The sequence below is a fragment of the Poromitra crassiceps genome (assembly GCF_964638095.1).
Source record: "Poromitra crassiceps genome assembly, chromosome: 7".
Lineage (NCBI taxonomy): Eukaryota > Metazoa > Chordata > Actinopteri > Beryciformes > Melamphaidae > Poromitra > Poromitra crassiceps.
Window position 1 is genome coordinate 33,889,925 of NC_139628.1, and position 13,115 is coordinate 33,903,039.

Below are 13,115 nucleotides of genomic sequence, written 5' to 3' on the forward strand. Positions count from 1 at the left end.
CGAATGATTAGATTATGCCCGCTGGAACATTAAGCGACGTGTGTACACCTCGCCCATGAGAAGGACCGGCAAATGACTTGACACGTTTCACACTTGTGTCCCTTATCGGGCATACCGCTCTTCTGACTGGCTTGAAACTGGTGAAATGTCTGCGATGACGGGGTCGCGCTTATACCGGAAAACAACTTTCACACATGAAGGCATTAGACCACGTTCCGGTCATTTAGCGGTAAAAAGCGCATGTGGGAAAACGGCTAGAGTGTAACACTTTCAGCTAGCTAGAAATTTGTTCCTTTAGCAAGCAAGCATGTTCCTATATAGCAACTAAAACAGTCAATGCTGGTCAAGCTAACATTATCTAATGTTATCAATGTTATAAATGTATCTAACATTATGTTAGATGATCAGGTTGCTGGCGGACAAATATCTAGCTAACGTCACTGTTTGGCCGTTGCAGCCAATTATAATGCGTGAAGTCGTGGTGTCATCTATAGTCGGAGGACCCCGAGCACTTTTGGTATGGCGAGTAGATCCGGTACTCACACCAGCTGTGCTCAGGGGGTATTATATTGGGCGGTGGGTGTGGGAGAGTCCCTATTCGTGAGGGCTTTTGGGTCTTGTTGATGAAGTGGAAGGCAGTTGGGAAGAAACTGTTCCTGTGACGAGAAGTTTTGGTCTTGACAGACCTCAGTCTCCTGCCAAGGGGGAGTACCTCAAATAGTTTGTGGCCAGGGTGGGAGGGGGGATCGGCCATGATTTTCTGAGAGCGCTTCAGCGTTCTGGCGGTGTGCAGGTCGTGAAGGAATGGCAGGCTACATCCGATCACCTTTTCAGCACAGCGGATGATACAATGCAGTCTGCAGATGTCCTTGAGGGTAGCAGCAGTGTACCAAATGGTGATGGAGGAGGTGTGGATGGGCTCAACGATGGAGGTGCAGAAGGGCGCCACCGTTGCTTTTGGCACTTTGAATTTCTTCAGATGCGGCAGGAAGTACATCCTCTGTTGAGATCCATCCTTCTTGGTGAGTGCTCTGATGTTCAACGCCCATTTCATGTCGCAGCTGATGATGGACCCCAGGAAGCGGAAGGACTCCACAGTGTTAACTGGGGAGACACCCAGGGTGATTGGGGGAGGGTGGGGCTGCGTTCCTCCTGTAGTCCACAACCATCTTCACTGTCTTTTGAGCGTTGAGCTCCAGGTTGTTTTGACTGCACCAAGTCACCAGATGGCCGATCTCCCGACTCGTCTCCATCAGAGATGAGTCCTATGAGGGTGCCATCTGTGAATTTCAGGAGCTTGATGGACTGATGGCTGGAGGTGCAGCTGTTGATGTACAGGGAGAAGAAGTATGGAGAGAGGACACCGCCCTGGGCAGCTCCGATGCTGATGGTCCGGGAGTCGGTGACATGCTTCCCCAGCCTTACATGCTGCTTGCTGTCAGTCAGGAAGTCTGTGGACCATCTGCAGATGGAGTCGGGCACGCCCAGCTGGGAGAGCTTCTCATGCAGCAGGGTTGGGCAGAGCTAAAGTCCACAAACAAGATCCTGGCGTAGGTTCCTGCACTGTGTCCAGGTGCACGAGGATGGAGTGGAGGGCCAAGCTGGAGGGCCATTGTGTTCCATCCCTGGTTTTTATTGAGAGAACATTACATCTTCATAATGGATTGACTTCCATGGAGCTGGCAATGTTCTGTGTGATGGAACCAACTTAACCCACTTTCTCCCAATCCTCTCAAGGTAATGATGACCTTGACATTTAAGCTCCATTTGTCTTTGCCTTCTGCTTGTTCTGCATTTTAATAATGACCCTGCAGTAACAGTCTGCTTCACAATATGTTGCATAACGTATGATAATTATGATGAAGACATTAAGGAAATTAAGGCAGACCAATGTAGTTTAATTGAGCAGCAGTTCAAACAAGAATAGGACTTCTTCACGAATGAAAAAACGGAAATCTCTGAAAAACCTCCATGCGTTTATACATAATGTAAAGACAGTGTAACAGCTTCTGTCTTAAAAATAGCCTACCTACGTGATTCTAAAAGCAGAATGCCACCCAAATTCAACATTTGCATAATGTTATTTGTATGCCTAAATCAGTCCAATCAGTATGTAAGCAGAGCATCAAGACTATAATCTGCATAATGTGGCCATAGTGATACACAATCTGGAGTTGCTTCACTAAGAGTAAATAGCAGAATGACTTTGTGGGCTTATATATACTGTATATAGGCTACTAATGAGCTGTGGCTCTATGTTTTAAACCAGGAAATGTGTCCTTATTGTTCAACAGTCAGAACCCCCTGTCTTTTCCTGTTTGTTTTCCATGGAGCCATGGTGTCGTGTCATTCATTCAAGGCCAAGAAAATAGTCTCTCTCATCAGCGTAGACCTTAGAGCGAATGACATTGAAAGATGCAATTCAGTGATGCTTCCCTTCATCAGAACTCATCATCACCAGAAACAATGTAGTTTGTGTTGTTCATGTCCTTTCTGATCTCTCCAGGAACAGCAGGGCTTACTGTATCCAGCAGTTAATCACCATCCAACTCAAGTCTGCTTCACAAACCAAACTTCCCCAACTTGTAATTATCATGCCACAGCAACAGAGCGAACAGGCAAGGTGAGTCTATTTTTGGACAACACTATTGTCCTCTCAATAACAGTAATCAGAACAGGGCATTTCACAATTAACAAGACACAGGATCTAATATGACTATCCGTTGTGCTGTAGAAACATATATAGTAAAGGGTGAGCTGACCTTTGAAAATAATCACCTTCCTTTGCAGATATTTCAGTGAATTCTGTTGGCGACACCTCCAGACATTTGGATCTTGACCTACAGCACCATACATATTAAAGATTGTCCATGTTAAACTGACATTTCAAATAAATCCCGGTCAGAGGAGGCTACAGATGGGGCTAGACCAGTAGCGTGGGTAAACCCATCCCCCACGTGACCTGCTCTCAGACCTGTTCTCAGTGACTGGGAACTGAGAGAGCAGGTCACGTGGGGGCTGGGTTTACCTAGGCTACTAAACCAGGGGTTTCCAACCTTTTTTGGCTTGTGACCCCAATTTGACTTCACAAAAATCTAGGGACCCCAGACATTCAAATTCCGGTACATCGATAATATCATCATCATCAGTGACATCATCAGTAACAGTATGCTGACCTTTTTTTCAGAATTCTGACTAATCTGAGAATTCTGACTTTTCTGACATTAAAATCAGAATGCTGACTTTTCTCTCAGATTTCTGACTTTTTTCTCAGATTTCTGACTTTCAACTCAGAATTCGAACTTTACTTTCAGAATTCTGACTTCATTCTTTCTCAGAACTCAAATACATTTTTCACATGTGGCCCTAATCGGTAGTTTTAAATTGTGTAGTGTAAAAAAAAACGAACAAAAAACAACAACAGGTCACCCCATTTGAATTCCAGGCGACCCCAAGGTTGGGAACCACTGGGATAGACCGTGTCACTTCACGCCTTCCCGGGGTCTTTGGCCTCGCTCGGAGCCCAGGAGGCTGCAGTGGCTGTGGGGGGCTGGATCATCTTCTCCAGCAGGTTCATCATGCGCTCCTGGAGCTGCATACACTGGACCTGCAGGATGTTCTGCTGCTGCATGGCCCGGCGGACCTCCCTGCACGTCTCCTCCACCGCCCGGCTCATCCGCCTCTGCTCCTGCAACATGGACTGCATCACCCGCAGCTTCTTCCTCTTCATGGACATCTGCTTGACGTAAGCACGCTTCTTCCTGTCGGGGGCTGGCTGGGAGCTGGACAGCAGAGAGTGGCGTGTTTTTATACATTCCTTTTCCATCAGGGGGAGAGGGGACTTCAAGAATTCATATGCTATTCCTATCATCTAGTCCAATCAGTGTTTGTGAACATCAGCTACTCTCTACAAGGCCAGAAAGCAGAGAATGAAGACCTGAATCTATCCTTTGATCATGCTCTGGAGCTGCCTCGCAGTCAATGAATTGGGAGTGATTGTGAGGGCACCTACTCAGTGCTGTAGTGGTAAAAAAAAAGGTGGGTAAACTATACTTTTGACTCGAGGCAGCTTTCTCACGCGGCACCGGCAGTGTTATAACGGCGGATAAATAAGCTTCCGTGACCGATATACAAGACAAAATATGAGAGTATATAGAACAACTTAATCTGAATCATATAGCTCTATAAGGTATATCAGGGGGTTCCCCCACATTTCTGAGTAGCCAGCCAGATAGAAAAAGTAGCTGGCTATGGGATGGGCCTTGCCCCTCAAGGGGGGTCCGGGGGGATTCTCCCCCGGAAGATTTTTTTTTAAATTTTAGAGTAAAATTCATCAACCTGGTGCATTTGAGAGCAAAATGAACTACACACATCTCTAATGTGTTGTGACTTTACAAATAATTAGGCCTAAACAATCAATATAAAATGTATTTATTGAACATTTGTTGAATTTCTCCAGGTATGAAAAGTTAAATTATACAGTAGGTAGCCTACTTTAAAGGACCTTGTATGAACCCAGTATATACAGTTTGAAGAGTAATATAGTTCTCTCTCTCACACACACTGTACCTGTGATTGTCAGCTTCAGCTTTATAGCTAAAAGTATGTAGACAGATTGAATCTGTGATTCTTGAATACCAATATATAATTCAAACTGTCGACAAACACATTGGGCAAGGATAGGTAGACAACATACTGTACATGGAAATAAAAGTGGTTCTGCCACTCTGGCCACTAAATTTTAGTCAGCCAATATTTATTTATACAGATCTCGGCACAACAAACACCAGTATGTTTCTAGATAGTTTTCAACATGGTCGTATTATATTGGCTTTATACAGTAGCACCTGGACTATTCAAGTCGACTCGCACGCACCTAATGTTACAAACTTTACTTGATCAGAGGGAAATCAATCATGTTTCTTACACCAGTGATTCACTCTTCAGTTGTAAAACGGTGAGCCTATATGATTTTCCCCACTCCGGACACACATTTTTAACCAACCTTACCTATGTTCAGCTCACCATGAGCTGCTCTCCAAATGCGCATTGCGCATCGCTGGCACAATGGCACCGTTAAGTTGTTTGAAGGGAGCGCTGTCTGGGCAGGCAAGCACAGCTCGATAAAGGCACCAACGTGACCGGGGCCGTGTACCTTTCCCGCGGAGCGCTCCACAAAAATAGGCTACGGTTCGCGGAAATCCTGGTCAGTGCCATGCCCATGTGTAATCTTTTTTCTTTTCTTTTGGTGTGTGACGTGCTTGGCGTGGTCTCCGCATCAACGGAGTTTACGCGAACGTGTTAAAACTCGTGCAATAATAAGTGTGCATAAACGATTTAAACATGTGAGTAAACGATCTTAAAAGGTGCCTAAACGCTGCAGAGCATTGAAAAAGGTACGTAAACGCCGTTTACGTGCGTTTAGCCACCACTACAGCCCTGCACCTACTGGATGTCCAAAGTCCGGCCTGGGGACCAATTCTCAAAATATGCATTTGCATTTTTTCCCACGATGACCGCACTATCATACAGTTTGTAGACAAGCACCAAATAGGAACAACACAGGCAGAACTAATGTTTTCAGATTGTAAACCAAATCTTTAGAGTACAATTGTATTGTATATGATTATTTTTTTTAAATAACCAATATGATGCGAGAAGCAGCTGGCCCCCCTGGTATCTCACATTATCTATTCTGGCCCCCATTCACAAAAGTTTTTGGATAACCCTGATGTAAGGGTTTACTGAGAATAAACCTAATTTTGGTATAAAAATGAAAACAAATAGTAGTGACTAATAACATCACACATGTGTCTTTACTCTGGTTTGCTGGTTTTGAAAGAGAGTTGCTTATATTCACAAATACCAATGAGATGGTCCCAGACCAAAGAAATAGAATATTGTTTTCTGACATTCTGAACAATTACTCTGGTCAGTAAGGCAAAAGGAAACACACCACACAACACGACAAAGTAAAGCATTTAAAGGCAAAGTGAGGCCATTGGCTCTTTTCACCTCAGCCATTTTGTGTATCCAGGCTCCATCTGGGAAGCTTCTTGAACTAACATCTTTCTCTCTCTATTAAAAAAAATAATAATATAAAAAAACAAAAAACTTTACCACTATTGCTTCAGAAGTTGTTGCTGTCATAGACTGTGTTGCATAGTTGATTTCTCTATTGCTGACAAAAAATTGTTAGTGTAAGTCGCTTTGGATAAAAGCGTCTGCCAAATGACGTAATGTAATGTGTGTAAAAGGCAGGAAGTAACACAGGTGCAAGCAAAACATTAACGAGGGCCTGGAATACCTACATGGATTGGAATTTGGAAACCCTCATTAATGTGTTACTTCCTGCCTTTTAGACACAAAATCGCTGCTGGTGAAAAAGGCCCATTATCTCAGCCTAATCGAGTAATTCCCAACCCTTTTCATATCAAGGACCCCTCATTTAGTCCACATTAGGGCCACAGACCCCCATTTGATATGATTTTGTCTCTCAGATCCAAAGCTGACAATATTTCCTATTGTTAGATTATGATTTTGTCCAGAATTATATGACATTCTGTACAGTAGAGACATAACAGTGAAGCTATGATCAAAACTGCCATTCTTATATTCTCTAATTGTAACTTTGTGTAAATGAAATAATGTCATCAGTTTGCTGGGGTACTGGGTACGTAGTCTCGCAGTGCCAGCCGTAGATGACTACGTGAGACTACTGGGTACGTGACTGCACACAGCGCATGCGGCCTATAGGCAAACGAGGAAGTAACTTTGTTCGCAGATTGAACCCTCTTGGAACCCTCTTTGTTAGTTCTCGCTATGGATGTACTTCGAAAATGACGGTTTCCAGTAACTTTGGATTATTATTTCATCGCATGGTGAGTATATGAGTCACAACATGTACATGTGAGTGTTTCTGGAGCTGTTGAAATGTGTATTTTGGACGACTGAACGTGAGTAGGCAAAAGTACCATAGACTGCCATTGTAGTGCTAATCTAAGTAGCAGTGAGGGCTCTAGCGCTGTTTGTAGTGGATACACAGTTGAAGATAAAGGCATCTACATTCTCCTTTTAATATCGGCAATATGGCAAATGGCCTAAAGTCTCAAAATGTTGGCGTATCCCTTTAAGTCTATTACCAGTGTTGCCATATCTCGCGACTCGAGAAACAAGCAACTAGGTCTCTGTCTATTACCTGGAGTCCAGTGTGTGCCCACTCTCAGAGCTCAGCGACTCCACTTCCTGTTTCATCTCCACCTCATCAGAGGAGCCTGTGTACTCTGGCAGGAAGCCCATCAGCCCCTCTTCTGACTGGGGCACCAGGTTCTCTGTAGATTGGGAGGAAGTGGAGGGACCTGCGGTGGAGGACTGGAACTCAAAGGCGTGCATCCTCCCGTTCTCCAGCGGCTTAGCCATGATCTTCCCGATGGCCTTGTAATATGGCCAGTCTATTGCCTCCCCACTCTCACCGCTGGTGCATTTCAATCTCCTGTCAGAGCAGAAGAAGGGTGGTTACATGTTTATAATCAAGCAAATGTTCAATCTGCCCCAAAAAGTGCAGATTGCTATTCTTGTCAGGGTTGAAGTCAAGTCACTATATCTCAAGTCCAAGTCGAGTCTCGAGTCCTCGGTGTTCGAGTCCGAGCAGGGGCGTTTCGAGGGAGTGGGCAGGGGTGGCTCTGGCCACCCTGAAATCTAATTGGCCACCCCAAGTGCCACCTCAAAATCCTGAGGGTGCTGGCATCTGTGGCCGACATGACTGTCTTTCAGAGGCTGCAGCGGGCTCATTTTTAAAGCTACAGTGAAGATACTGGTAGCATATTAAACTAGAAGACCTCAGGCATCCATTGCTACCAACGCTGTCATTCTAGCTGGTTGTGAAGGGGGCTAAATAATGCTTCAAATTTAGGCTAAATGTTGGCGAGGGAAACCTTTTTCTACATTCCTCCGAAATGCCGCACTCGGTGCCACCCTTGCTTGAGTCTGTGCCCCACCTGATCCACCCCAGTCAAAGTGGCCTGAACACACCACTGAGTCCGAGTCCAGGTCCGAGTCACCAAAGAAGAGTTTGAGTCAAGTTTGAGTCGAGTCCCCGTTGTGTCCGAGTCTGGGTCCGAGTCCGGAGTTACTGAACAATCGCATGAAATTGAATAATGTCACAGTATCAATATAGCAATAACTTATGCCAAATGATTAGGGCCTATTACCCCTCCGAGTCTCCAACTTCCGAGTCCGAATGCATGAATGCTCGAGTCCAAGTCCACGTCCGAGTCATCAGTGCTAAAGTCCCAGTCCGACTCGACTCGACTACAACACTGGCTATTGCACTTGCCTGTACTGGAACGACATGTTGGTGATTTTCATCTTGATCTCCTCTTTGAAGCGCTGTTCTCCGGTCAGCTGGAAAAACCTCTGGGACATCTTCTCGTACACCTTGGCGTTCCTCTTGCTGGTCTTCAGCTCGTTGTGGTGTTCCTCCCACACGTACAGGAGTGCTTTCATCTCGCCGTCGGTCCAGTTCCGGGCCCGCCTGTGCTTCTCACTGTGGCCCGGCACCAGGTAGTTGAAACTGTCCTCCGAAGCCATTTTGAAAACGGTCGCCTTGTGGACAGTGTGGCTGGCTGTGAATTCACAACAACAACAACAAGACTCTTCACAGGTTGAATTTGAAAGCCTTTCCCTGTGGTAAGGCCTCTCTAGACTCTGCGGTGAGGGAGAGAGAGACCTGTAAACAGGCACACGCCATGTGCCGCTGCCTGCGCCCTTCCCCCTAGCTTAGCTGAAAGAGGACTCAAAATGGGGCCTAAGGCAGGAGAGGAATCCGGTTAAAAGCTTTTAGTGGGGGCTTTCGTCACCGTGATGTCAAGTTGCCGTGGCAACGGTGAAGGAGGCCCTTCATTATCCCTCCCCCTCCCTCTCGTCTAACCACTCCCCTCCGTTGTGTTTTCTCCCCTCTCTCTGTGCTGCTCCACTGGCAGCTTTTAGCTGGCAGCTTTTAGCTGAAAGGCAGAGAGCAGTGTTAGAGCGTGTGAGCAGGAGATTGCTGACAGGTTTGAAATATAACCCTCTGGGGAGGGTAGAGCGAGAGCACAGGGTGTGTGCGTTTCCCTGGCAACAAGACAGTCTGGCTCTGGCACTCGGCCAAGACATTCCTCCTCTTTAAAAGCTTTTAATAATAATACACAAGTCCTTTTGAGACGGGGGAGCGGGAGGATTTGCTTTAGCAAGTCTGCAGTGTAGTAGAGGGACCTAAATAGCGAGCATTTCCTCTGAAATGCTGTGCCACACTTTGGGGGGGGAAAGTAGATGGGGAGGACAATAGACAAACTGGCAACATGTGGGACTCAACCGCTGACACACTTCTGCATAGCATACTTGGTCAATGACAATATGGGCTCCTGCAGGAAGTGTTTCTCTTGGACCAGTTGGGGACATGAATGTATTTAAAGAACGGTTGGAGACCCTTTCCCTCCCCCACTGCAGTGCAGGGGGCGTGTCTCTGTCCATGCACTCTGTCCCTATCTCTCTCTCTCTCCCCCCACTCTCTCTCTCTTCCCCGTCCTTTTCCTCTCCCTCACACAGTTTCTCCCATCCCCTCTTTCGCTCAAGAATATTTTATGCTACAGAAGTTAAGGCCAGTGCACGAGAGCCCGGTAATAACTGTGTTGAATGAAACCACAGTCTATGGTGAAACAACGCTCTCCACATGGATGAGCTGTCACTTTAAAAGCGAGCAAACCTCGACATGAGCACGAATTGTAATAATGCTGTGAAATAGTCGCCATGCGTGACCCACCACCACTTCATCTTGATTAGTGCCACTAGTTGCCGTCTCCCCATCTTAACTCAGTTTTGACCTGATTAGACCCTTCACCCATCTGCTCTGTCCTCAGTAACCTGACAGACGGTGCGTGGTCCATGCATCATACCACGAAACCCATCGCACCTGTCACTTAACACGAAGCTCTGCCTTTGCGGAAAGGGAGGAGCAATTGAAAGTTGATGTGAAAGGTTTTTTTTGTTTTTGGCCTTCAGATTCTTAATGGGCGTCTCGCTGCATGGTTGACCTCTTGAAGGTACAAGATCATTCAGAAAGAGAATAAATAAATGGAGTAGAACATGATAAAAACATGATCCGTTTGGTCTTATTGGCCCTAAATCTGTCAGCAGGCTCCGTCAAAAGGGGTGTAACAGCGCTCGCACGCATGCTGCGCTTTATTAGATCAAAATGAAGTGAACGTGACCGGTGTGTTGTCAACACTTACCATTTTCAGCGTATAGAAGTTGCTACTTGCTACGAGCTAGAGTTGTTATTGTTGTTTCACGGTTTTGACAGCGACACAAAAATAAATGCATTCATGGGCAGAGCCCGTCGGTGGAGCCAATGGCAGAGCTTGCAGGGAGCGGAAAGGGATTTTCTTCCGCTGCCGACCGCGCCTCTTGAGTTCCTGTTGCACCACATTGAAACGGGGCTGCCCCCAGAGGTAACCTCGCGTCACCAGGCTCGAAAGAGCCTGGCCTCCGTTTACAAGGGATTTTGTCACTCGGCCTGTTTCCGGCCTAGAGCCCGCCCTAGACAGGAAACAAGCAGCGGAAACTGAATAAGAAATGGACGTACCGAACAAGGGTTTTGAACAAGTTCTTGTAGAAACATCGCAGATTCACAATATCACATATTTTAAGCCAATACAGAAGCTTTTTTTTTATCAGGCTCTAGCTAACGTAACCTCGCCGCGTCAAGCTAACGGCAACAAAGACAAATTTTTTGGCGTACTTGTTTCCTGTTTCCTTGGTTTATGCCCCCATGGCCAAAAGCGGCGTAAAGCGTGCCCAGACTACCCAGAGGTTAGAGAAAAAACCTGCTTTTTTTTTTGTTTAACCGATGGGTTCCCAGATTGTATTGGCCCTAAGTGTCTAGATGCTGATACAGTATAAGAAATCTTATGTGCTGATGTTGAAATGTTACTTAACCATGACAACAGCCTAATGTCCCTTGAATGCTACTCCACTGTCATGCTGAATCCCGTTGCTGGGTGAGGTCCATTATAAGTGTATTTAGTTATTTGCATACCTTTACGCATAAATTAAAGTGGACATAATCCAGACTACTAATCCAGGAGCCAGACTAATCTACAGATAAACTGGTCATGCACTTCTCTTGTCTTAGCATTAGAAGTCACTAGTGTGAGTAATCTGTCAAATCGAACCATATTACAGTCATATAATTGGCTTATTAGGCCTACTCAAGATTGTGACATCTAACCACGCAGAATTAAGGTTTCAGTTTGCCAGAAACTTCATAGTTACACACACACACAAAAATCAATTTGCCCATATATGGAGAATTGCTATGCAAAACTTGTTTTTACAAACTACATTTGAAAATACTGTGTTACTAAAGGATCTCTATTATTGAACCATTTAAAACTGCACTTAAGGAGTAAATGAAACTATTGAAGTACAAGCACAACTAAAAATTGGGAAAAAGTAAAAGTTGGGAATTTAATTTTAATTTAAAGTGGTGCTGCCTGCAATTAGTAAAATACTTGGTAGAATATTTCAAATTAAGTACCCCTCAGCTAATTTAGGTGCACGCATTGGTAGCACATTATTATAGGGATGTACTATCACTTCATTCCCGTATCCCAATATCCAAGCATAGTTGTTCATAGTTTGTGCTGCTCATTAATCTGTAGTGCTCTATTGACAATTAATGGAACAGCTGGACAAAGTGATGTGGGATATGGGTTCCTTGTTTTGGTTCATCAGCGTTATACCTTAAATGAATGCATATTTTGACAAAAAAACACTCATTTTTTGAATCCAGTTGAGTCCAGTTCTTTGAGACAATACATTGCCAATGGAGTTTATACAACAGCTAGTTCCGGTCAGGTAATTTGATATTCAGTACAACACTCCCTCTTTGATATCAGGGTTTGAACTCTTTGTGGCATTACAGATGACTTAAATTCTACTTAGGTTCTAATAAATACATAAAAAGCTCCCAGATTCAAACATAGCCCAAATAAACATTGCAGACAGCTGGCCAGCCACATACAAACACACAAGAGAAAACACATTCTGTTGTCATTTATCATTTTTTCAATTTAATAACCCCACTGTACTTTATATGCAAGTTGCTTTTACTTTATACATATTACTACTTTCTGCGGTCATACTCTTTGTTGTCACCTTATTCATTCTTTCCATAACAATTTATACAAAGCTTTTAATCAACTTTCTTTTCTTCTTTTTTTACAAAGTGGTCATGAGCCTCAAACCACCAATGGACAGCCACTGGGACATGAAGGTTTCACATAGCAAACTCAACTCAACTCAACGGTGCAATAACTGAGTAGACATGAATACAAGGTATAGCAGAAAACACTATACTCATAGACCCAGAGGATGATGGGCCTGAACCAGCTCAAATTACCGTTGAAAGATTGCGATTAAGTGCCAGAGTCTGGGTTTGAATATTATTCAGGATCATTCAATGATCTCAGGAAAAACTGATTGGGAATCAGGGAAAATATCAACATATTTCTAGATGATGACTCTGTGGCCAAAACATTATGGGCACACGCACACACGCACACACACACACACACACACACACACACACACACAGACACGCCACTGTGTGATGTGATGGCAGGTCTGTGGGTTCAGGCAACCAGATAATCTCAAATGAAAACTGGTACAGTGATGAACTATAAAAAAAAACAGCAGACATATATGACAAAAATCAAAAATACATAATTACAGAAAAGCAATGAGTAAATCAGAGTGCATCTCTGTTATATATTTGTACCTTGGAAAAAATGTTTAATGTAAATTTGTGCACATAAAACACATACATACAGTGCATAAAGAAATATAAAGTATAAATGTTTTTAATGTTGGCCTACATTAGTATGTTAACACATACCGTTGTACATCGTATGTAAAGTACCTCATGATAAACACGTCCATAATGGACGTAATGCAATCCGACTGGACCGTTTTGGCCAAAGCTGGATCCACAGCGAGAGATAGTCTTATGCACCTGCTTATAAGAAAACGCGTGTATGACAAAAAAACAAGAGATGGCCAGACTTTGTATTGTGATT

General features: G+C 44.4%; 1 protein-coding gene across 1 annotated transcript; it reads right to left on the reverse strand.

Moving 5' to 3' along the window:
• Positions 1–484: 484 nt before the first annotated feature.
• Positions 485–8,589, reverse strand: msantd1 (Myb/SANT-like DNA-binding domain containing 1; the record flags this gene model as incomplete). Its single annotated transcript, XM_083640088.1, has 5 exons — positions 485–973; positions 1,216–1,324; positions 3,492–3,782; positions 7,199–7,492; positions 8,336–8,589. 5 exons carry the CDS (start codon positions 8,587–8,589, stop codon positions 485–487), a joined length of 1,437 nt encoding a protein of 478 aa, XP_083496214.1.
• Positions 8,590–13,115: the final 4,526 nt, after the last annotated feature.